This window comes from Capra hircus, assembly GCF_001704415.2.
Source record: "Capra hircus breed San Clemente chromosome X unlocalized genomic scaffold, ASM170441v1, whole genome shotgun sequence".
In the NCBI taxonomy this organism is placed as follows: Eukaryota; Metazoa; Chordata; class Mammalia; order Artiodactyla; family Bovidae; genus Capra; species Capra hircus.
Window position 1 is genome coordinate 16,014,851 of NW_017189516.1, and position 26,024 is coordinate 16,040,874.

The following is a 26,024-nucleotide window of genomic DNA, read 5'->3' on the forward strand; positions in this document are numbered from 1 at the left end:
GCCTAACCTAAGGTCTTAAAAATTTGCTCTGTTTTCTTCCAAAATTATTGTTTTTTCTCTTACCTTTAAGTCTGTGACCTGCTTCAAGTTAATTTTTATGTGTGGTGTTAGGTAAGAACCTAGTTCATCTTTTTGCACATGGATATCCAATTACCACAACACCACTTTTTAAAACTATCCTTTGAATTGTATTTCCCCCAACAAATTGTGTTGGCACCTTTGTCAAAAATTGCTTGACCCTAAATATAAAGGATTTTTTCCTAGACTCTCATGCATTTTCCACTGATCTATGTATCTATCCTATGCAAGCACCACACTGTCTTGATAACTGTAGCTTTATAGTAAGTTTGGAAATTGGGAGATGAAAGTCCTCCAACTTTGTTCTTTTTTAAGAATGGTCTTATTTGTTCTAGGTATTTTGCATTTCCATATAACTAAGCTCTGCTTTTTAATAGATGAGGAAACTAAAGTGTCCAGAGAACTTGTGGTTTAAAGCAGAGTGCAAATAATTTTGTGCTAGCCTTGTTACATTTCAAAACCCATGCCTTGTGGTGGCTCATTTCTGTGACTCTACTTTGAAAGTTCAGAGTAGATTCTATCCAGCCTTTCTAGGGATTGTGAGTATCCTGCCTGCTTTTATCAGAGACTCTACAGTAAGAAGGACCTTGTTCTTCCCACCTCCACCACAAGTCTCCTGATATCCTTGCCTGTCCCATATTCTCTCCACTGGGCCCTCCTCTACAGTCTGTCTAGTAAGACAGACTTAGCTGTCTTAGCTCTATTTTATAGCACTGAATTAAGTGTTTAGCCTTTGACTGTGTGGATCACAACAAACTGTGGAAGATTCTGAAAGAGATGGGAATCCCAGACCACCTGACCTGCCTCTTGAGAAATCTGTATGCAGGTCAAGAAGAAATAGTTAGAATTGGACATGGAACAACAGGGTGGTTCCAAATCAGGAAAGGAGTACATCAAGGCTGTATATGTCACCCTGCTTATTTAACTTATATGCAGAGTATATCATGTGAAATGCTGGGCTGGATGAAGTGTAAGCTGGAATCAAGATTGCTAGGAGAATATCAATAACCTCGGATATGCAGATGACACCATCCTTATGGGAGAAAGTGAAGAAGAACTAAAGAGCCTTTTGATGAAAGTGAAAGAAGAGAGTGAAAAAGCTGGCTTAAAACTCAACATTCAGAAAACGAAGATCATGGTATCCGGTCCCATCACTTCATGGCAAATAGATGGGGAAACAATGAAAACAGTGTCAGACTTTATTTTCTTGGGCTCCAAAATCACTGCAGATGGTGACCGCAGCCATGAAATTAAAAGGTGCTTGCCCCTTGGAAGAAAATCTATGACAAACCTAGACAGCATACTAAAAAGCAGAGACATTACTTTGCCGACAAAGGTCCATCTAGTCAAAGGTGTGATTTTTCCAGTAGTCATGTATGAATGTGAGAGTTGGGCTGTAAAGAAAGCTGAGTGCCAGAGAATTGATGCTTTTGAACTGTGGTATTGGAGAAGACTCTTGAGAGTCCCTTGAACTGCAAGGAGATCCAGCCAGTCCATCCTAAAGGAAATCAATCTTGAATATTCATTGGAAGGAATGATGCTGAAAGCTGAAACTCTGATACTTTGGCCACCTGATGCAAAGAACTGACTCATTTGAAAAGACCCTGATCCTGGGAAAGATTGAAGGCAGGAGAAGGGGATGAGATGGTTGAATATAGCATCACTGACTCGATGGACATGAGTTTGAGTAAGCCCCAGAATTTGGTGATGGATAGGGAAGCCTGGAAAATCCCATGGACAGAGGAGCCTGGTGGGCTGCAGTCCATGGGGTCACGAAGAGTCAGACACGACTGAGCGACTTCACTTTCATTTTTCACTTTCATGCATTGGAGAAGGAAATGGCAACCCACTCCAGCATTCTTGCCTGGAGAATCCCAGGGATGGCGAAGCCTGGTGGGCTGCCGTCTATGGGGTCACACAGAGTCGGACATGACTGAAGCGACTTAGCAGCAGCAGCAGCAGCAGGGAAGCCTGGCGTGTTGCAGTCCATGGGTTCTCAAAGAGTCAGACATGACTCAGCAACTGAACTGAACTGAAGTCTTTGAGATACAGGTCTTACAAAATCCCTCCACTTTGCCAGAAAAGTTATGCTTCAAAGAAACTGCAGTCTGTCACATATTTCAAATGAAATTGATTCCAAGAGGCTAAAATCTTGATCTCCCAGAGTGGCACTTGCTGGTATGTACCAGCCAGGTGGGCTTCCTAGGTGATGCAAGTGGTAGAGAAACCAATGCAGGAGACATAAGAGAAGCAGGCTCGATCCCAGGTTCAGGAAGATCCCTTGGAGGAGGGCATGGTAACCCACTCAAGTATTTTTGCCTGGAGAACCTCGTGGACAGAGGAAGCTGGTGGGCTACTGTTCAAAGGATTGCAAAGAGTCAGAAACAACTGAAGTGACTTAACACGTACAAGCCAGTTATGCTCACAGCTTTTTATGAGCCTTATTTTTAAATATAGCCTATCTCTTGCAAAACTGAACCAATATCAACAGCAAGTGACAAATCAATGGGATGCTGAGGTCTCAAGGACACCCAGGAACCCATTACAGCTGGTGTATGAATAAGGATTCCAGTTACACTATCCTAGCATTCCCTCTTGTGTCACGTTACCATGACTCCTCCCTATAACAAGGCACTTGAGGAATAAGATAGCATCTTGTCTTACTTTTCTTCATCCGTTTACCTTTATATTATTCACCCTCTGACTATCTTTCTCTACCTTTATCTCCCTGTAGTAGCCGCTTTAAGAACAAGATGTGGTATGGCCTTCTGGGAAGCAAGGAACTCTTTCAGCGCTCTTACAGGAAACTGGAAGAACGAGTGCACCTGGAGGTCAGTGGAAAAAGAGGATGATCCTTCCTGGGCGTGAAGAAAGGACATATCATGACCTTGAGAACCAGCTTCCCTCTTTATCCTTAGTTCTTCTCAAGCTTTAACTCTGATCCTCACTCATGGGAGGAAAGCATGAAGATAGGTTTCCATTTTATGGATGAGAAAATGATAGCATGGCGAGAAGACAGAGCCCTTCCCCCATGTCTGTAAATATCCCTTCACACTGGTATCTGAAGAGCCAGCCAATAAGGGCTATTCTTTTCTTGCAGTGTGATGGAGAGGCCATCTCCTTGCCAAATCTGCAAGGCATTGTAGTGCTCAACATTACCAGCTATGCCGGAGGCATCAACTTTTGGGGAAGCAGCACGGCAACCACAGTGAGTATGGAACAGGGAATGGGGAGGGAGAAAATCTTGACTCCTCTAAAGTCTATCAGAAGGAGAGCTGAACTGACTGGAGTGTGGGGGAAAAGGAGGCAGGCTGGGGACCATTATTAGCAGCTGTATGATGAGTATATTTAAGGCAATTACCACCCTAGAGCACAAGAATCAACTGAAAACCTGAGGATCAGATCAATTCTTCCGTGTTGCATGGACTTTGAATTTTCCATTTCTCAAGCCTGACAGATCCTTGAAAGGCTGACTGCATCATGAACTTTTCACTAAGGAGGTCTGTCAATAAAATCTCCTGAGAAACTGGTCATGAATCCTTTCCTCTGAGCTCACCCAAGAAGGCCATGAGACCAGTGGCTTTGGGGATTTATGATGCTATATTGGACAGGGAGGGAACCAGCTAAGAGTTGTGATCTCAAAAGGAGCTGAGTTTAGAGCTCAGTGCCTTTCTCCCAAGTTGGCTTCCTGACCTCATCCTTCCCCTTTTTATAATGTAGTAGTTTCTCCACTCTTCATGAGCTAGAAAAAATTTTACCATGAGCTTTCAAAGCATACCTGCGTGTGACAAAGTGTGGTTCTTCAAAAGTGAGATATGTGACACAGTTCTTTTTCTTCAGGAATATGAGGCTCCTGCGATAGATGATGGGAAGCTAGAAGTAGTGGCAATCTTTGGTTCTGTACAGATGGCAATGTCTCGTATCATCAACCTGCATCATCATCGCATCGCCCAGGTAGGCACACGCTGGGTGGGCACCAGAAAGGGTCTGAGCTCTGTGGCTACAACACAGGATGTGGGGTGCTCCCAGGAATTAACCAGGTATAAGAATGGCAGGGTGGAGGGAGTAGGGTATCTGGTAGGCAGCAAGGTGCTGGCTGAGATTAGAAATAGAGGTGGTAGGGACCAAAGGAGCAAAAAGTCTAGAGCAAACATATGTTTCCTCCCTGGGATACTCTGATTCACATTTTTGCTGATCCTGTTCAGATACACATTTAGGCTGTGACTGTGAGATTATCAGATTAGTCTATATTCATTGCCTGATTTTTCTTCCCCATTCTCCCTCCTCCTCTTCTCTGGCAGTGCCGTGAGGTGATGATAACTATCAATGGTGAAGAAGGTGTCCCAGTGCAGGTGGATGGGGAGGCCTGGGTTCAGAGGCCAGGCCTTATCAAGATTAGATACAAGAACACTGCTCAGATGTTGACCAGAGATCGGGTAAGAAAGGAAAGGCTCATCTTGGGCTCCTCCACTGTCTCATCTACAGCTATCACTTGAGTACTGAATGCTTCCAGTCAGGCAGAATTTCTCAAAGGGAGGTCTGCATGACATCTCAGAGTCACCTTGGGTGCCTGTTAGAGATACTCATTACTATGCCCCACAAGTTCCCACTGCATCAGAATGGGGAAGGGTATTTCCTGGGAACTTGCATTTGCAGACAAGCTCTCTGAGATACTCTCATACATAGAGACACTTGCAAAGCACTGTCCAAGAGAGTGACACAAGGAGCTGCCTCCTGTGGTTTTCAACAAAGTTGTCCTCATTCTTACAATGCACAGAGAGCTAAAGACTTCAGTGGTTATGGAGAAATCTGCTCCCTCAACAACAGATTCTTCATTGAATAGGATCTTTAGGTTCCAAATGGTATGGTCCTAACAGAAGCAGAAGATATTAAGAAGAGGTGGCAAGAATACACAGAAGAACTGTACAAAAAAGATCTTCATGACCAAGATAATCACAATGGTGTGATCACTCACCTAGAGCCAGACATCTTGGAATGTGAAGTCAAGTGGGCCTTGGAAAGCATCACTACAAACAAAGGTAGTGGAGGTAATGGAATTCCAGTTGAGCTATTTCAAATCCTGAAAGATGATGCTGTGAAAGTGCTGCATTCAATAGGCCAGCAAATTTGGAAAACTCAGCAGTGGCCACAGGACTGGAAAAGGTCAGTTTTCATTCCAATCCCAAAGAAAGGCAATGCCAAAGAATGCTCAAACTACCACACAATTGCACTCATCTCACATGCTGGTAAAGTAATGCTCAAAACTCTCCATACCAGGCTTCAGCAATACGTGAACTGTGAACTTCCTGATGTTCAAGCTGGTTTTAGAAAAGGCAGAGGAACCAGAGATCAAATTGCCAACATCTGCTGGATCATGGAAAAAGCAAGAGAGTTCCAGAAAAACATCTATTTCTGCTTTATTAACTATGCCAAAGCCTTTGACTGTGTGGATCACAATAAACTGTGGAAAATTCTGAAAGAGATGGGAATCCCAGACCACCTGACCTGCCTCTTGAGAAACCTATATGCAGGTCAGGAAGCAACAGTTAGAACTGGATGGGGAACAACAGACTGGTTCCCAATAGGAAAAGGAGTACATCAAGGCTGTATATTGTCACCCTGCTTATTTAGCTTATATGCAGAGTACATCATGAGTAATGCTGAGCTGGATGAAGCACAAGCTGGAATCAAGATTGCCGGGAGAAATATCAATAACCTCAGATATGCAGATGACACAACCCTTATGGCAGAAAGTGAAGAGGAACTAAAAAGCCTCTTGATGATAGTGAAAGGGGAGAGTGAAAAAGTTGGCTTAAAGCTCAACATTCAGAAAACGAAGATCATGCATCTGGTCCCATCATTTCATGGGAAATAGATGGGGAAACAGTGCAAACAGTGTCACATTTTATTTTGGGGGCTCCAAAATCACTGCAGATGGTGACTGCAGCCATGAAATTAAAGACACGTACTCCTTGGAAGAAAAGTTATGACCAACCTAGACAGCATATTGAAAAGCAGAGACATTACTTTTCCAACAAAGGTCCGTCTAGTCAAGGCTATGGTTTTTCCAGTAGTCAAGTATGGATGTGAGAGTTGGACTGTGAAGAAAGCTGAGCGCCAAAGAATTGATGTTTTTGAACTGTGGTGTTGGAGAAGACTCTTGAGAGTCCCTTGGACTGCAAGGAGATCCAACCAGTCCATTCTAAAGGAGATCAGTTCTGGGTGTTCTTTGGAAGGAGTGATGCTAAAGCTGAAACTCCAGTACTTTGGCCACCTCATGAGAAGGGTTGACTCATTGGAAAAGACTCTGATGCTGGGAGGGACTGGGGGCAGGAGGAGAAGGGGACGACAGAGGATGAGATGGCTGGATGGCATCACAAACTCGATGGATGTGAGTTTGAGTAAACTCCGGGAGTTGGTGATGGACAGGGAGGCCTGGCGTGCTGCAATTCATGGGGTTGCAAAGAGTCGGCCATGACTGAGAGACTGAACTGAATTGGTAAGGCATCTTAAAGGGCTTCCCTGATAGCTCAATTGGTAAAGAATCTGCCTGCAATGAGGGAGACCTGGGTTCAATCCCTGGGTTGGGAAGATTCCCTGAAGAAGGGAACAGCTACTCACTCCAGTATTCTGGCCTGGAGAATTCCATGGACTGTATAGTCCATGGGTCACAAAGATTTGGACACAACAGAGTGACTTTTACTTTCACGGCATCTTAAAATACTGCATTCACAAATATCACCTCAGCTAAACCACCTAAAGCTAGAAAGGAACCATTATTGATCAGTGTTCAGTGATTACAGGCTTTCTTACACTGTGGCTTATGCACAGTCCATAGACACAGCACTAGTGAAGGGATGGGATGTCTAGTTTATAAACTACCTGCTTTGTGTTGGGCACTTTACATAAATTCTCTCAAATATATCCTCTCAACCGTCTATGAGGTTCAGTTCAGTTCAGTTCAGTCACTCAGTCATGTCTGACTCTTTGCGACCCCATGAACCACAGCATGCCAGGCCTCCCTGTCCATCACCAACTCCCAGAGTTTACCCAAACTCATGTCCATTGAGTTGGTGATGCCATCCAACCATCTCATCCTCTGTCTTCCCCTTGATCTCCTGCCCTCAATCTTTCCCAGCATCAGGGTCTTTTCAAATGAGCCAGCTCTTCGCATCAGGTGGCCAAAGTATTGGAGTTTCAACATCAGTCCCTCCAGTGAACACCCAGAACTGATCTCCTGTAGGATGGACTGGTTGGATCTCCTTGCAGTTCAAGGGACTCCCAAGAGTCTTCTCCGTCAACACCACAGTTCAAAAGCAACAGTTCTTTGGCGCTCAGCTTTCTTTATGGCCCAACTCTCACATCCATACATGACCACTGGAAAAACCATAGCCTTGACTAGATGGACCTTTGTTGACAAAGTAATGTCTCTGCTTTTCTACATGCTATCTGGGTTAGTCATAACTTTTCTTCCAAGGAGTAAGCATCTTTTAATTTCATGGCTGCAGTCACCTTCTGCAGTGATTTTGGAGCCCACAAAAATAAAGTCTGACACTGTTTCCACTGTTTCCCCATCTATTTGCCATGAAGTGATGGGACTGGATGCCATGATCTTCGTTTTCTGAATGTTGAGCTTTAAGCCAACTTTTTCACTCTCCTCTTTCTATGAGGTAGATACACTTATTCCCATTTTACAGGTGAGGAAAATAAGGACCAGAGAGGTTAAATACTTTTCTAAAAGTCACATGACTAGTGAATGACAGAAGCACAATTCAAAATTAAATTAGATCTAAAATTAAATCTGGCTCTAAAATCCATCAGCACATATTGCCTAGATTTGGCAAAGAAGGGAGCATGAAATGGGCTCCACTGTCTTACTGATCATGATGCCTTCCTATAGAAGCTTCTGGAAGACAGACATCTGTCTGATTCAAGCATCTTGTCCCAAGACTTGGCATTGTAACAGTAAAAACAACAACAAAACTAAAAGTGCTTAGTATTAAAGACATTGAATAAAATGTTGGACAGATGTATAAAGTGTGGAGATGGGTGTATGGGGGAATATGTGGGGCCCTCATTCCCCTTGACCCACACATATCAGACTCACAGACAGACCTGTCATGTGCTCTCTTAGCTAACAGCAGTCATTAGGATCTGCCACTGTCTTCATTTCCAGGACTTTGAGAACTCAATGAAAATGTGGGAGTGCAAGCATTCTGAAATCCAAGCTGCCTCTCAACCCCAGCTGGATTCCCAGGAATCTCAAGATAGCCTCTCTGATGAGGAGTATGCCCAGATGCAGCACTTAACTCGGCTTGCAGAAGACCTCATCAGCAGGTAAGTGGTCTGGCCCAGATACAGGCCTGGAAATCCCAAGAAGGGATGAGGAGAAGAAGCCAACTTGTGTCTGTAGGCTACTGGAGAGCATGACCTCAGAAAGGAGTCTTGCCCAGAGCTCTGAGGATTGAAAGGGACCCTAACAATCCAGACAGGAAATAGTCTTTGTAGTCAACTTGGACTTCTCCCATTAAGTCCAAAGACGAATTTTGATCTCTTCCTGCTCCCCCAGACCCAACAGAATTTAAAATGTTTATCCTTGGCCTTAAATATCAGGAAGGCCTTAGAATTTCTGGAATCAGCTCCTTCCTCTATTCTAGCCTCCCACTCTTCCAAAGTACCTAGTATCTAATTCAGGTAAGATTAGGATGGACAAAGTGGGAATTCCCTGGCAGTCCAGTGGTTAGGACTTGGTGCTTTCACTGCCAGGACCCGGGGTTCAACCCCTGGTTGGGGAACTAAGGTCCCCCAAAAAAGGATGGACAAAAGTGAATACCTACAGAAGAGTAGAAATATTTTCTGGCATAAGTGGCTACCTAGAAACGAGTAGAAATAACAGGAGGGAGTAAAGAATACAATTCAGGTACTCAGAGCTTTCATTTTTACTTTTAATCCTAACCCTCACAAGTACCTCAGACCAGAAGTCCTTCAGAACTCTAGACTTGTTTATCTCTCCTTGCTTTATTACAGACTTACTGACCTGAGCAAGGTCCACCAGCATGTGTCTGTCCTCATGGATTCTGTGAATGCCAGTGCTAACACCCTAAATGAAGTATTTTACAAACAGGAGAGTGGCAATGAGACAGCTGCAGCTTCCTGCACTCCCATTGAGGTAAGGAAGGAAGGGGCAGATGAAGGAAAGGAGTAAACCAAATAGGAAAGGGGATAGAAGGGAAGGAAGAGGAACCAGAGGCTAGATAGAAAACCCGAGCAAATAACATGGCAGGAAACTGATGGATGGAGTAGAAAGGGAGGCAAATATTCCTTGACTTGTTACAGGTTCAGAGTGGCTACTGGGAGAATCCCATAGCAGACTTCATCAGCCTGAGAGCTATCTGCTACAGTGGTCTCAAGGAGAAATAGCCTGTGAATGGAGAGGAACTTGGCTTTGGCCCTTCCTCATCCCAGGTGGATCCCTGTATAACCTGTTAAGGTGATACTTGTCATTGAAACCTGAACTCAGGTTTCTTTGGTTTTCCTCTTGAGGGAAAGGTCCAGATTAGGATGCTCGATGTTAAATGTGCCATCTCGTGACTTGAGCCACTGGCAGAAGATTTTTAAGTGATGTTTGTAAAAAGTAACTTTATGCTAAGAAAAACCATACAAAAGGGCCACATGCAGGATCAGGGTCTCCTAAAATATAGGCTACCTATTTATGGGGGGCCAGATCTTCATTGGAATGGGCCTGGAGTTTCAAGAAGAGAGATGGTTAAGCCTAATTCCACATTCCCTAGAAAAGGTGGCTTTAGCTAGCGGCATGGAGAAGGCAATGGCACCCCACTCCAGTACTCTTGCCTGGAAAATCCCGTGGGCGGAGGAGCCTGGTGGGCTGCAGTCCATGGGGTCGCTAAGAGTCGGACACGACTGAGCGACTTCACTTTCACTTTTCACTTTCATGCATTGGAGAAGGAAATGGCAACCCACTCCAGTGTTCTTGCCTGAAGAATCCCAGGGACGGTGGAGCCTGGTGGGCTGCTGTCTATGGGGTCGCACAGAGTCGGACGTGATGGAAGCAACTTAGCAGCAGCAGCAGCTAGTGGCAAGAAGTGGCCTCAAACTTACGTCCGGTTTGCATATTTTGTGTTTCCCTATACCCAAAGTACTCAATCAGTGATGATAAATGCAAAGTTGTCCTATGTTGCTACATAGGACACACCAGTACAGCTGCACTTATAGTTGATAGCTGGCATCAGTTTTGACTGGTTGCTGTTTTACTTACAGCCACATCCTACTAGCCTGCCCCTACCTTCCCATAGAAAAGCCAGTTGCATGCTTACTAACCAGCAACTTTGTCTTTGTCCTTTCCCTTCCTTTCTTTTCTTCTCCTCTCAGACTTTAACCAGAAATGATGCAGTAGATGTTACATTTAGTCTTAAAGGGCTCTACGATGACACCAAAGCTTTCCTGGATGAAAACTTGGTGAGTGGATGGGTTTGGAACAAGGGAGGGCAATGTATCCCATCTGAAGTTGGTCACAGTCTGCACTTGGTTCTAGGGCATTGGAAAACATGTAGGAGCATTTTGCCCACGTGTTTATCTGGCAGTTCCTGCTGTGTCATCCTCACCTAGAGTTATCATTGATCTTGTCACTTCATAAATTATGCGAGTCCATAGGAACTATCATATCCTTGAAGAAAAATCTCCCCCTGTTCTTTGGCAAATGTCTCTTAGGTCCATACGAGACCAAACAGAAGTAGGGTGTTCTCATTATACCCAATACAGCTTCAGTAGAAAAGGGTGAGCTCTTTTGAGCTGCTCTGTGTCTCCCGAGTTTCCATAATACGTCTTTCACCATGTGGGAAGAGAATAAGGAATAGTGGGGAAAATTGGCAGTCTCTGAGTTCAAATCTGCCAGTTACTAACTGTATTAATTTCCTAAGGATGCTGTAACATACACTGAAGCCTGGGTGACTTTGGACAACAGAAAGTCATTGTTTCACTGTTCTGCAGGCTAGCAGCCTGAAATCAAGGTGTCAGCAGGGTTATATGTTCCCTCTGAAACTTGTAGGGAAATCCTTCCTTGCCTCTTCCTAGCTCCTGGTGATTTGTTGGCAGTGTTTGGACCATTCCTTGGCTTGTAATATAGATGCATTGCTCCAGTCCTCCATATTCACATGGTGCTCTCTCTGTCTTCCCATGGCCGTCTCCTTAAAGGACACCAGTCATACTGGATGAGGGCCAACCCTACACCAGGGTCCAGACCAGGCCAATGATCTCAGTAATTACATCTTCAGTGACCCTATTTCCCAATAGTTGAGGTACTGAAAGTTAGGATTTCAAGATATCTTTCTGGAGGGAACACAAATGAATCCATAACAGTATCTATGTGAGGTAACTTCACCTCTGTTTCCCAACCTACAAAATAGGGATTGTAATCTCTACCTCTCCAGGTTGTTGTCAGGATTAAACAAACTACTGTTTATTAAGTGCCTAGCTCTGCCTAGCAGCTTGACAGATGGTAGATTTTATCAGTGTTAGGGAAAATGGACTGAGGCTCAGTTTTTGAGCTACAACAAGAGTTGCTATTTCTCATACTGCAAAGCCCATAGGCACACCTGGTGAATGTGCGCTAATGAGTCAACTGAACATGACCACCCCACTTTGAGTTTCACTGCTAAGGCCCTGAGGAAGATGCTGTTCTTGCCTCTCATCTAATTAAGGTTTATTTGAAGAGGGGCCTGTGAGTTGATTTTGAAAGAAGTGCATCCACTTCCCCCTTCCATTTGCACATCTAATTGGCACACTGCACAGGTGGCAGAGTGGCAAAGACAATCAGGCCAGACTGTCCCAACATCTGAGCCCCAGGCTAGAGTTTCAGCCTTTAGAGACAGCACCAGGAGTACCTTCTATATATAGATAGAGCTCAATGACCTTGCCAATTTGGGCAGCAGGAAATATGGGAGCCTGGTCTCTCACTGGCACTCAGGCTTTCTTGAGGCTCATGGGCTCATGAAAATTGATTTATACCAGCCAACAACCCAAACCAAGCACATACCACACTTAATAAAGAACCTGGTAAGGACCCACACACACACAAACATCCAAATGAGACCTGGGTGCAAATGGAAGCTAAGAAAGGCCATATCATGAAGGTGTCATGGACATAAGGTTTATTTCATTTGAATGTTGTTATTTCTCCCTTTGAAGGAGGAGGACAATAAGGAGCTCAGTGTTGGGAGAGGGTTGTAGCCTTTTGATGAAGAAAATCCCACCCAGTAACTCCAACTTCCCTTATTTGGCAAACTGACTTACCGATGTGTTCGAACAGGAACAAGAAGTGAGCAACACAGTCCCCTGAGTCAGTTTGCACATTTATCTCAGAGAAGAGTCCTGGACAAGGTCTCTCTTGGAGCCAGAAGGACAAGAGAATATAGCATGAGATTCAGGCCCACCCACATACTATTTTTCAGAGCCTGATTCTCTAGGTGCCAAAATAGGAAGCTCTTAGGAAGCCATTTTACTCCTCTCCTATTATGATCAGGAATCATTTTCTAAGGCCCCAGCTCCTCATTTTACTCTGTGGCTGTGGGTTTGCCTACCAAACCCCTTTGGAGCATTGCTTGTAAGTATGCCCCCAAGGACCCCTGCCCCTCCCCCTTACCCTCAAGTGAGGGCGTGTCTGCCTGTCACCACCAATGCCCAGCCCACCACATGCACACACGTGTCCTGTGCACCTGGGCTGCCCTGTACTATCCTAACTCATTAGTTGTAAAGCAAAAGCAGGAGATGATTTGTCAGCATGACTTGGTCACCCTCTCATATCCCATCATGATTGGTCATAACCTCCAATCCCACCCCCCCACTCATTCACCTGCCACTCATTTGTGATAGTTGGCCAGGTTCCACTTAAGGGTGGCCCATGCACAGCAAGAAGCCACATAAGTACAAGATTGAAAGTAGAGCACATGCCAGGGAGGAGAGATGAAGGCAAGTTAGGTGAGCTGGAAAGGACATCAGGGCTGATGAAATCGGCATGCATCTATCCTCCCAGCTCACTAATGGAATAGGAACTATCTCACCCATGTTGTTGGTCTGGAACTTGGGTCTTCTAAGTTGGAGATGATTTTAGAAGAATCTATTTTAACTCTTCCATGGAGTATACAGAGTTCATCCTGTGGGTGCTGGGGGATACTTAAGCTTTGTTTCTTGAACCTGTGAGACAAGCCATCTGAAACTATTTCTTATTTACTAAGAGTGAATAGCTAGGGGCTAAAAGCACAGCCTGGAGAGAATTTCTCTTCTTTGCCAGGAAGGGAAATTTTGAGCCTGTCTCTCTCTAGCCCTCCCCCTTGCTTCACAAAGCAGCCTTTAAATTATGGTAACTGGGTAATAAAGATTCTCCCCCAACCCTAATATCTAACCACCCCACATACCCTTTCTGGGATAGTATGGTATAGAGGATAGGCTATAGAGTTAAATAGATCTGGTTTCTGTCTAGTCATACGATCTTGAGCACTAAACTCGAGTTCAATTTTCTACCTATAAAATGAGAACAATAGTACATCATAAGGTATTATCAAGCTACTGAGAAAATGGAATGAAATCATGTATGCATGGTGCCTAGCATATAGTATATGCTCAAAAATTGGTAGCTATTATTATGAGGACATTTAGATGTCTCCAGAGCCTTGAGGATCAAGGGTAGGACCTTTATCCTGGACCCTAAGCTATTGGGGTACAACTCAGTGTTAACTTATACTGGTCAAGGGGCCTCTCTGCTTGCAAACTGTGAGTGTGCCAAGCTCCAAGGAAAACATCACTATCTGACTTTTTTTCCTGAATCTCCCTATTGAGAAAGTCAAGAGCTGGCTGAGTATACTTTCCAGTGAACCTATGAACCAAAGGAGATAAAAGTTGGAAACCTGTGGTCTAATGGCCACTAGGCAGGGACTGGGAGTTGGGGAGAAGGCATGAGTCTATGAAGTACTAGGTAGGCATTGGATACTCACTCTTTTTCCTGTTTTCACCAGCTGAGAAATGCTGAATATGAGGCCACACTGAAAATTTCCCTGGATGCCATGAATAAGGAGTTTGAAAAGCTGTCCAAGATTGACTGGATGAATTCAATCCTTTTCCCAGAGGTATGTGACCTGTGGATTGGGAAATAAAGGGAAAGAGGGGTTCTTCCTGAGGGCTTTGCCTTCCAGTGTAAGCCAGGACACAATGACTGATATAGCAGATGGAGACCAGTAGTGGCTTTCAGCTTGAGCTTAATGGAGCCTCCTCCTTGCATCTCCTCTCCATTTAAGTAGGCAGGACAAGGCAGAAGTCACATTGAAAAACTAGATGACCGTGGGAACATAACCAGAAAGAAGAACCACTCTGTAGAGAAGATTGGAAAAGAATAAGCAAGATTGGTCTTTTTTTGTGCTTTTCTCCTGGCCACAATTCCCCTCCCCTGCTTAGTACCTGCTACCAGGACTGAGTTTCATCTGGTACATACCATTAGGGCCAATACCAGTTGTTTACAGCCAACATTTGTTCTAAATGGTTGGTGCCCAGGCCATACTCGTGGTTAAATCAACCAAGTATCACCTCTCCTTGCTGCTTTCTGTCCCTCCCACTCTGGGAGGAAAGCAGGCTTTCTCAGTGCCTTCCCCTAGCGCATGTGTGGCTTAAAAGAAAATCAAGCATGGCAGCAGTGGCTACAATATAGCTCTGGGGATGTTGTCATTTTTTGACAATTCTGAGTGCTTTTCTGAGATGGAAAAATAGTGCATTTGATAAATCAAATGACTGAAAGATGTCTACCTATCACCAGGTAAGTTACCCCCATTATGGTCTGACAGGGTTTTTCTTTAAACTTCTCTACCATGGAATTGCTCATTTCAACACTGTGTAGGAATCCTTATTTATTCTGCTCATTATACCTGTCTTCTGACTTTATATACCAGTTATATGAATGTGAGCAAGCCATACAAGGATTTGGACTAGTGCAGCAATTAGGCTACCATTTAAGCAAAAACACCAAAATCAGATTGATTATATTCTTTGCAACCAAAGATGGAGAAGATCTATACAGTCAGCAAAACAAGACCGGGAGCTGACTGTGGCTCAGATCATGAACTCTTTATTGCCAAATTCAGACTTAAATTGAAGAAAGTAGGGAAAACCACTAGACCATTCAGGTATGACCTAAATAAAATCCCTTATGATTATACAGTGGAAGTGAGAAATAGATTTAAGGGACTAGATCTGATAGATAGAGTGCCTGATGAACTATGGACAGAGGTTCGTGATAGTGTACAGGAGACAGGGATAAAGACCATCCCCATGGAAAAGAAATGGAAAAAAGCAAAATGGCTGTCTGGGGAGGCCTTTCAAATAGCTGTAAAAAGAAGAGAAGTGAAAAGCAAAGAAGAAAGGGAAAGATATAAGCATCTGAATGCAGAGTTCCATAGAATAGCAAGAAGAGAAAAGAAACCCTTCCTCAGCGATCAATACAAAGAAATAGAGGAAAACAACAGAATGGGAAAGACTAGAGATCTCTTCAAGAAAATTAGAGATACCAAGGGAACATTTCATGCAAAGATGGGCTCGATAAAGGACAGAAATGGTATGGACCTAACAGAAGCAGAAGATATTAAGAAGAGGTGGCAAGAATACAAAGAAGAGCTGTACAAAAAAGATCTTCATGACTAAGATAATCACGATGGTGTGATCACTCACCTAGAGCCAGACATCCTAGAATGTGAAGTTAAGTGGGCCTTAAGAAGTATCACTACAAACAAAGCTAGTAGAGGTGATGGAATTCCAGTTGAGCTATTTCAAGTCCTGAAAGATGATGCTGTGAAAGTGCTGCACTCAATATGTCAGCAAATTTGGAAAGCTCAGCAGTAGCCACAGGACTGGAAAAGGTCAGTTTTCATTCCAATCCCAAAGAAAGGCAATGCCAAAGAATGCTCAAACTACTGCACAATTGCACTCATCTCACACACTAGTAAAGTAATGCTCAAAATTCTCCAAGCCAGGATTCAGCAATATGTGAACCGTGAACTTCCTGATGTTCAAGCTGATTTTAGAAAAGGCAGAGGAACCAGAGATCAAATTGCCAACATCCACTGGATCATCGAAAAAGCAAGAGAGTTCTAGAAAAACATCTATTTCTGCATTATTGACTATGCCAAAGCCTTTGACTGTGTGGATCACAATAAACTGTGGAAAATTCTGAAAAAGATGGGCATCCCAGACCACCTGACCTGCCTCTTGAGAAACCTATATGCAGGTCAGGAAGCAACAGTTAGAACTGGACATGGAACAACAGACTGGTTCCCAATAGGAAAAGGAGTATGTCAAGGCTGTATATTGTCACCCTGCTTATTTAATTTATATGCAGAGTACATCATGAGAAACGCTGGGCTGGATGAAGCACAAGCTGGAATCAAGATTGCCAGGAGAAATATCAATAACCTCAGATATGCAGATGACACAACCCTTATGGCAGAAAGTGAAGAGGAACTAAAAAGCCTCTTGATGAAAGTGAAAGAGGAGAGTGAAAAAGTTGGCTTAAAGCTCAACATTCAGAAAACGAAGATCATGGCATCTGGTCGCATCACTTCATGGGAAATAGATGGGGAAACAGTGGAAACAGTGTCAGACTTTATTTTGGGGGGCTCCAAAATCACTGCCGATGGCGATTGCAGCCATGAAATTAAAAGACGCTTACTCCTTGGAAGGAAAGTTATGGCCAACCTAGATAGCATATTGAAAAGCAGAGACATTACTTTGCCAAGAAAGGTCCATCTAATCAAGGCTATGGTTTTTCCAGTGGTCATGTATGGATGTGAGAGTTGGACTGTAAAGAAAGCTGAGCGCCAAAGAATTGATGCTTTTGAACTGCGGTGTTGGAGAAGACTCTTGAGAGTCCCTTGGACTGCAAGGAGATCCAACCAGTCCATTCTAAAGGAGATCAGTCCTGGGTGTTCTTTGGAAGGAATGATGCTAAAGCTGAAACTCCAGTACTTTGGCCACCTCATGCGAAGAGTTGACTCATTGGAAAAGACTCTGATGCTGGGAGGGATTGGGGGCAAGAGGAGAAGGGGCTGACAGAGGATGAGATGGCTGGATGGCATCACCGACTCAATGGACATGAATTTGAGTGAACTCCAGGAGTTGGTGATGGACAGGGAGGCCTGGCGTGCTGCAATTCATGGGGTCGCAAAGAGTCGGACACGACTGAGCGACTGAACTGAACTGAACTTAAGTGAAAAAGCCATAGGCAAATTCAGGTCTTAAATGATTTAATAACTTTATCATATGCCTTTGCTGCTCTTGACCAGCAGCCCTCTGGGGAAAACATGCTGTTATGCAGATAATGAAGCAAACTCTTGTAGTAGAGTTCCTTCCTCAGTTCAACTATCTAGCACCAAGCCCCTGACCTAGACAGACAGACTGGATGTTGAGAGAACTAAGACAAACAGTCCGTGTTCTGAGGTCTCAATATTTGAATTTGCCTTGTCTGGGCATAATCTATTTTCTAGACTTCAGTATTTCCATAAAGATGAAGAAATGAGGCTCTAAAGAAGGGCAGAGTAGATTGAAAGAAAGGCAGGAAGACGTTGATCATTCACCTAACACCCACCTTGCTTGCCTTAATGCCACAGAAGATGCAGATCCACTTTGATGGGGAAAAGCAGGAGGAGAGTCAGTTATTCATTGGGCTTTCCAGAGCTTTGGTTGAAAGGGAAGGTCCTATGCCCTTACTTTAGGTTTCTTCTGAAAGGCAATTCAGAAGAGCAGTAATACATATGAGAGCATTCATTTAGGGGCTAGGGGTTTCCCAGGTGGCTCAGTGGTAAAGAATCCGACAGCAATTCAGGAAACCCAGGTTCTATCCCTGGGTCAGGAAGATCCTATGGAGAAGGGAATGGCTACCCACTCCAGTATTTCTTGCCTGGAAAATATCATGGACAGAGGAACCCGGTAGGGCAATAGTCCATGGGGGTCACAAAGAGTTGGACATGACTGAGCGACTGACCACACACACATTAAAGCATTTAGCAAAGCACCTGGCACAGAGTAGGATCTTGGTAAAGACCAGATCCCTTCTCAGGTATGGTACTAGTGAGTAGGGATGTCTCCCACACCTGAATAGATAGCAGATTGGCCAGCTTCCTGCAGCCATCCTTGTTCACCATCTCTCCAAGTCTCTAAGAATTGTTTCTATTAGGCAACTAACATTTTGACCTTCCTTTTGTCATGCCTTGCTAGGAAAAGTCCTCAGACACTGACAGCAAAAGCTTCAGATTGAAAGTTAAGTTCCCCAAATTGGGGAAAAAGAAGTCAGAAGAGGAATACAAGCCTAAATCAGGCCAAGGCATCCCAGGTTTTATTGGTAAGTTTCCCCCAAGGTCATGAAGACCTCCCAGCAGCCTGGGTCCCTCCCTCCCAAAGACCTGAAGCTCACATTAGAAATGTGTGCAGGTACAGTGGTAATGGAGGAGGCAGCCAGCTGGGAGCCAACTTCAGGTGATGCCAAGAAGTCTCTTGGATAAGGTATGAGTTAGAAAGTGATATGGAGGGACTTCCCTGACAGTCCAGTGGTTAGGACTCCATACTTCCACTGCAGGAGGCACAGGCTTGATCCCTGGTTGGGCAACTAAGATCCCACGTGTTGTGCAGTGTGACCAAAAGAAAAGACAGACCTTTAAGGAAAAAAGCAAGTGGTTATGGACACTGACAAGAAGAGAGCCTGAGCGGCAACCTTACGGTGCAGTCTCTGTGATGTAAACAGCTGCAGAGGAAAAAATGAGAATAAGCAGTTAACTTTCCACATGATTCATTCCTTTCTTTGTTGATAAAGTATTGCAAAATAGTCACATTTAGATATCTTTCCCAGTCAAATACAACTACAAGCTTCTGGTCCTGCTCCAGAAAGCAGTATTATTTGACATGGGTTGAGAGTGTCGTGTCGGTATGGGCACCTACAGTATCAGGAACAGTTTTCATGATCTATCTAAACACTCCTATTCTGTATCTGTTATAGTCAGTCCCTGGAAATGCAAACTTTGTTTCATTATTTGAATTTTGGTTCCACCTCTTCTTCAAAATACAGGCTTCCCAGGTGGCACAGTGATAAAGAAGCCACCTGCCAATGCAGGAGACACAAGAGACATGGGTTTGGTCCCTGGGTTGGGAAGATCCCCTGGAGGAGGTCATGGGAACCCACTCAAGTATTCTTGCCCAGGAAATAAGAGGAGCATGGCGGGCTACAGTCCATAGGGTCGCAAAGAGTCAGACATGACTGAAGCGACTGAGCACTTCTTCAGAATTGGACTTAAATGTTCTTGATATGTCAGTGGAACTCAAAAGAATGTTCCCTTAGAGTTGTCAGTTATGCCAATTCTGACGTCAATGGTCTCTCCTAAATTTTGAGCCTAGATGACCTGGAAGCTTGAGAGAGATAACAATGGTGGACATAGGGGAAAAAGGATGGAGGGTGGTAGTTTTTTGTTTTTTGAGATTTGCACAGATGCCAAGAGAGAATTTCCTGGATCAAGTTGTGTTTGGTCCAGCTATGTTGAGTCCCAAAGAATCTGCCAGCCAGGAGACCCATGGTGCTTGAGAGTCTTTCTGAATACTCAGAAGGGGTCAATAGCAGTTTCATGGGTCATCAGGTTCTAAGAACTCATCCCATCTGTGTTTGGCTTGCATGGTATTAGCTGGTTTTCTAAGATGACTCAGAGATGGCTGAGACAATATGAACAAATGAGTGTCTCCTAAAAGACTGTTTGCTCTCTTTAGGGTCCCTACATTTAGGCTGGCAATGTGCTAACCTCTTTGTTTCTATATTTGCTTTTTTTCTCTAAAGGAAATTTGTGGCATCACAGACATCATGAAGATGAAGCAAAATATGATGATTCTCCAACACCATCAGGATCTCAACTATAATCCTGGAAAGATGGAAGAACTCACAACATTTAGGATTCTACTAAAAACTCTTGAAACCTCAATACAGGCTAGACTAAATTATTTCAGAACAAACATGAGCACCACCAAGAAAGATCCTCCAAATCTTTACACTAATACATTTTTGTCTGGACTCAATCAGGTCTCCTTAGAGGTTTACATTTTCTCATTGGCCAAAGATTCTTGTTCCGAGTTGTCTTGTTCAGTTCTCTTCGTGCATCTTGAGCAACTACAATATTTAATTGAGATATGCTTTTTGTGAATGGCCTAGGATCTGCAAAGGATTCAAGGGAGTTCACTTTTTCAGGGAGTTGGGGAATGTTTTTCTCTGACTGGCAGAAAAACTGCTGATGCTAGGAAATGAATGAAAGAAATACTCTCAGGGAGGTGAGGAGAGGGGTCAGGAAAGCCAGGTGTGGTGGTGTTTCTCCCCCAATCCCTGCCAATTGCAACTTGTAACTTCAGGAGGTCTCTACTAGTTGACTTATTAAAATGAGAACTAGGTCATGGGGGCTTGTGCAGTTGCCTGTTACAATGACCATGTGAGATCTTTTCTTGTGGTGACTGCTCTCTCTGCAAAACCATTCTGTTTTTCCATGTGCACGTGTATGTCTTTGCACATGTCCAGGTGGTGCTCTGGTGGCTGGGTGGGCCGCCCATTTGCTGGAACTCACCCCTATGGCAACCATACAGGCTCCCCTCCTACTGCCTTCATCCTAGCCTGCATGCCTCCATGGAGTGTTTTGCTGCATTCTTGCTGGATTTTTTAACTAAATGTTTTGCTGCTGTGCTGCAGTATAGTCATGTATAGAGACACATAAAGATGTATATATATAAATATATATATATATATTTTTAAGAACTGAAAATACAACTCGACCTCTAAATGACCCTATAATTTATTGTGCTAACCCAGGAATCCCTCCCCACCCCCACTACCCTACACACACATATGCCTCTACCAACTGCCCTAGTTCTTGGTGGAGCTTCTAAACTTTTGGTGCATTTTCAGCGTCTTAGAATTGGCTGGGATCTACCTATGGCCCAGCTGATTCTGACGCCCCCTTAAAATTCTGAGCCAGGCCACAGAAAGGGGAACAAAAACATCAATGCCCTAGAGAAGGGGGCTAAGCTGGCATGCTGCCTTTTTTGCTCTATCTGTCCTGGACTCTACATCAGCAACTGCCCCAACCTATGCTGTCCCCTCACCCAATAAACAGTATATGGAGCAACGAGGCCTTGAGCTCTTTGACTTAGATGTCTGAGCAAAGGACTGCCTGACAATCAAGCCACAGCCTAGGCCCTTCCCCACAAGCTCCATCTTGGTCTGCTGTTGGTTAAGTCCCCAAATCACCTCTGAATCTCCCTTCTTGCTCCTTTCCCTTGAGTACTAGAGGGAAATTCAAAGTGATCAGAGAGAACAAGGGCCTGGGAAAATGGAGGCTAAAAGCTTCTGCTTCTCCCATGGTTCTTCTTCCAAATTTCTCAAGAAAACAAACCAGGCCAAAATTGCTCCAAATCCCAATTAGCGTTTTTTGAATGCCTGTGCCCAATCAGGCAAATCTAATCAAACTCCAGTATTTCCCCAGTTATTTCCTCTAGTCTGCCTTGTATCCCCACTCACCTTCAATTTATACCTTTAGGTAAATTTCCCTTCCCATTTACAACAGAAAGCCAGGAAACTGGCCTCTCCCCACTTCTCAGACAAACTTAGCGTGCTCAGTTACCTGACTCAGTCCACTGGCTGGTTCATTGAGGTGCACAATCCAACTCTAAGCACTGGTTCTCAACTCTGGAATTCCACCAGCCTAGCCCACTTAAACCAGCCACCTGTGTTCCACCTCTGCAGGGGTGAGGAGAAACATACTAACAAGGGGATAGTCCCCAGATGTCTGATTGCTGTGCCAAACAAACAAAAAAGTCTTAGCTCTACAACTAGTTAAGAAAGTTAATGGAAAAATATTGAGAGAAAACATTTAAAACTTATTTAAGCATCAGAATATGTTAACTTACTGTGTGTATTTAAGTGGGGAATGTGCTGTTGCTGTGTCTTTGGCTTTCTCTGCATTACTCTTTCTTCCCAGGAGGAGGTATTTGATCAAATCAGTAAGGCCACAGTTGTTGCAGCCCAACTTGACTCCTCAGTGGCTGCACACATTAACAGCTGCACACATGCTCACTCACAGAGTTGGGAACCAAGTTGCATTTTTTTCTCAGAAAAGCCAAATGAGCAAATTTAAGGAAACAAAAGAAAGTCCTGGGAGAGGGTAGCTTTTACTTGGCAGTGCCTAAGCAGGGCTGTGTCTTGTAATTATTTTTTAATCACCGGTGACAGTAAACTGTAATAGTACTCCATCTCTTGTGCTTATTTTGCTGACTTACTACATGTCTTTGTATGTTGTAATGCTACTGTTGCTCTGTTGTATCATCTGGATTCTGTTTCATTCACCCTGTCCTCCCAGCCTGATTCAGAATGATATTGAATAAAACCACTAGGATTGGAAGCTGGAGTCAACTGATGGAGCAGAATTGATAGGCCATGAGACCTAGGAGCAGATGTGGCTAGCTAAATCACTTGGTTATCTCCTACACTGCTTAGTTACCAGTTGCTTTCCAAAAAAGGGAGACAGCTTTGCTGAGCACTTGTTCTTGCTCATACTAGCTTGAAAGTGGTTATCTCTTTTTCAAGAGAGTTGGCTCAGTCTCTGGAAATATAAGCTCCTTTCAGGACTTCACGGTTAACTTCTTGCAGTAATATAGCTGTTCAGGTGGTGGGACCAGACACCAAATATCCATCTCAATTCTGTTCAAAGTTGCCATCAAGAGCCAAAGTTCTGGGATTTGATTGCATCTTGCTGGCACTTTATGATGGACCGATTGAGTGGGCAATTCCTAGTCAGAAGAACTAGTGGGGAAGCAGAATGCCAGTAGATTTGGACTGCCATTAACTGCTTTTGGTGTCAATAATACAGGAGGTCAGCAGCTATCAGTCCCTTCACCAAAAAGAGGCCTGTGTTTTGTCCAAAGGAACAAGGGAAGAATAAGGAAGACATTTTCAACTTAATAACTTAGGTTAAAGGTTGAGCAGAAGCAATAGTTGGAGTCAATGTCATCTTCCCTTGGGACATAAGTAGAAGAATTTTTGTTTCATAAGAAGTAAATACCAAGGCAACCAAACTCATTAGGACCATTCCATCCTTGTAAAGGACGTTGATTGGTTTTATGGTTTGTGGAACTGCATCTGTCTATTCATCTAATCTTTAATCTATGTTGTATTCTATTTGTTGTTTTGATTCCTCAGAGGCCCCTGCAAATAAGCAGCAGGGCCAGGGGCTTGCTGGGGGGAGGAAACTGGGGTAGTTATGGCGTAATGCAAAAAAGCAGAAAGTAAAGGTCTACAAAGTGTGCCTATTCCTCCTCCCCACAAAATGGAACACCAGTCTTCAAAGTTAATAAAGTTTTGCTTCTTAAAGTATTTTAATAAATGGATAAACATAATTAACACCAATATCTCATCATTTACCTCAGGATGGGAGGAGTTGAATGGTGGTGGAAATGGGGAGTGGGTCATCCAAGCTCTAAACAAGCCACATGCATGTAGAAAATGGCATGTGGCGTGGGGGTGGGATGGGGACAGCAGCAGCACAAACCAAGATTCTCCATCAGGGTGATCATAACACTAAAAGGACTGCCACAAAAGGTTCTAAAACCTAAAACAACTCAGGACAAACTTGTGGGGAAATATACCTGCTACTATACTTCTAGAAGCCAATTCTCTGCAGAATCCAGATTCCAATGAAATGAATTAGGTTACAGGGGAGGTGAAGTGAGGTAGAGGAGTACAGCCCAGATTGCTAAATAAATGCATAAATGCAAAAAGTAACTAGAAAAACTCTTGACAATACAATGTGCTCCCCTCAACTGACCACACATCACATACTCCTCTCCCCCCGAGAAGGGTTGAAGTGGGAAGGATTGTTCTTGTCAGATGCAAAGTTGGCTAGGCCTGGGATCAAAAGTGGTTCAATTTCTGCCTAACAGTGACTCTGGGGGAATCAGTTATAAGTCACATTTAATAGAGGCAACTGAGGCTGTACTAGACCAGGATTCCACAAAATGCTATACCAGCATTTCTCACCAGGTAAGGATGGATATTCTAAATCCTCAACTTTCCAGTACTACTATCTCTTGTGTGCTGCTGTGCTCAGTCACTCAGTTGTATCTGACTCTCTGCAACCCCATGGACTGTAGCCTGCCAGGTTCCTCTGTCCATGGGGATTCTCCAGGCAAGAATAATGGGGTGGGTTGCCATGCCTTCCTCCAGGGGATCTTTCCAAACCAGGGATTGAACCCAGGTCTCCCACATTGCAGGCAGATTCTTTACCATCTGAGCAAAAAAAAAAAAAAAAAAAAACTGTCTCTTACTTGGAGACAAAACAGTTGTGACCTTCAGGACCGCACATCAGTCTCTCCATAAAAATGATATCCTTATGCTTTATGAGTGAAACAGCCCTGTTGCTGAGGAGCTACCACCAGGGTGGGCCCTGTAATTCATGCTAAGTTTATACTACATCCTATAAACCTAGTAAAGTACCATCAGAATTGAATTTTGTCTGTTTTTTAAATTATCACACAATAGAATTGCTTTTTTATCTTTTGGTATATAATCTGGTGAATTTTAACACATGTAGATATTCATGTAACCACCACCAGTATCAGGATACAGAAGTTTCCACTACCCCATAAATCTCCTTCGTATAATTCCATTAAATTAATTAATTAAGGGTGTGCTGGGTCTTCATCACTGCACATAGGCTTGCCCTAGTTGTGGCAAGCAGGTTTACCCTCCAGTTGCACTACAAGGGCTTCTCATTGCAGTGGCTTCTCTTGTTGCTGAGTATAGGCTCTAGGGTGTGTGGGCTTCAATAGCTGCAGCATGTAGGCTCAGTAGCTGTGACACACAGGCTTAGTTGTAACCTCATAGCCTGTGGAATCTTCCTGGACCACGGATAGAATCTGTGTCCCCTGCATTGGCAGGCAGATTCTTTACTGCACCACCAGGGAAGTCCTATATAATTCCTTTAAGGTAATTTAACCTTACCTCTAACCACTTATCTGTTTGCCATCCCTACAGTTTAGTCCGTTCAAGAATGGCATAGAATATGTAACCGTTTGAGACAAGCTTCTTTAACTCAGCATAATGCCTTTCAGATTCTTTCAAGGTGTTATATGATCAACAGTTTGTTCCTTTTTATTGTTGAATAGCATTTCATTGTATTGATCTACTAGTTTGTTTATCCATCTAGTCACTGAAGGACCTTTAGTTCGTTTCCAGTTTTAGGCAATTATTAATAAAGCTGTTATAAACATTCGTATCCAGGTTATTGTATCCACTTCTCTAGGATAAATACCCAGGAGTGTGATTGATGGACTATATGATAAATGCATGTTTAACCTGATCAGAAACTTCCAAACTATTTTCCATAATGGCTGTACCATTTTGCATACAAAAAAAGCAATGCTTGAAAGTTTCACTTCCTACACATTCTCACCAGCTCTTGATATTCAGTAATTTTTATTTTAGCCATTCTATGGGGTCGCACAGAGTCGGACATGACTGACGCGACTTAGCAGCAGCAGCAGCAGCAACAGATGTTCAGTGGCACCTCATCATAGCATTTCCCTAATAGCTAATGATGTCGAATATCTTTTCATGTGCTTATTGGTCATACTTAAATTTTCTTTGGTGAAATAGCTGCTAAAATTATTTTCCCTCTTTATAACTGTGCTTTTTGTTTATTCATTACTGAATTTTCAGAATTCTTTATATATCCTGGATCCAAGTTCTTTTTCAGATATATGATTTCCAAATATCTCCTGCCAGTCCATAGTTTGTCTTTTCATCCTCTCAACAATATCTTTCAGAGGAAAAACTTTTACGTTTTTATAAAAACAACAATTCATCATTTTTTTCTTCTATG

The 26,024-nt window shown here is 43.5% G+C and overlaps 1 protein-coding gene across 1 annotated transcript in view; it reads left to right on the forward strand.

The window, feature by feature from the left end:
* The window catches only part of DGKK (diacylglycerol kinase kappa), a 114,762-nt gene extending 94,345 nt beyond the window's left edge, over positions 1–20,417 (forward strand). The window contains exons 13-22 of the mRNA XM_018043624.1: positions 2,813–2,909; positions 3,179–3,286; positions 3,919–4,032; positions 4,380–4,514; positions 8,255–8,415; positions 9,106–9,247; positions 10,468–10,554; positions 14,106–14,216; positions 18,346–18,469; positions 19,946–20,417. Coding sequence (XP_017899113.1) covers positions 2,813–2,909; positions 3,179–3,286; positions 3,919–4,032; positions 4,380–4,514; positions 8,255–8,415; positions 9,106–9,247; positions 10,468–10,554; positions 14,106–14,216; positions 18,346–18,469; positions 19,946–20,025 — 1,159 coding nt within the window. The 3' untranslated portion in view covers positions 20,026–20,417. The remainder of the gene's footprint in view (positions 1–2,812; positions 2,910–3,178; positions 3,287–3,918; positions 4,033–4,379; positions 4,515–8,254; positions 8,416–9,105; positions 9,248–10,467; positions 10,555–14,105; positions 14,217–18,345; positions 18,470–19,945) is intronic.
* Positions 20,418–26,024: the final 5,607 nt, after the last annotated feature.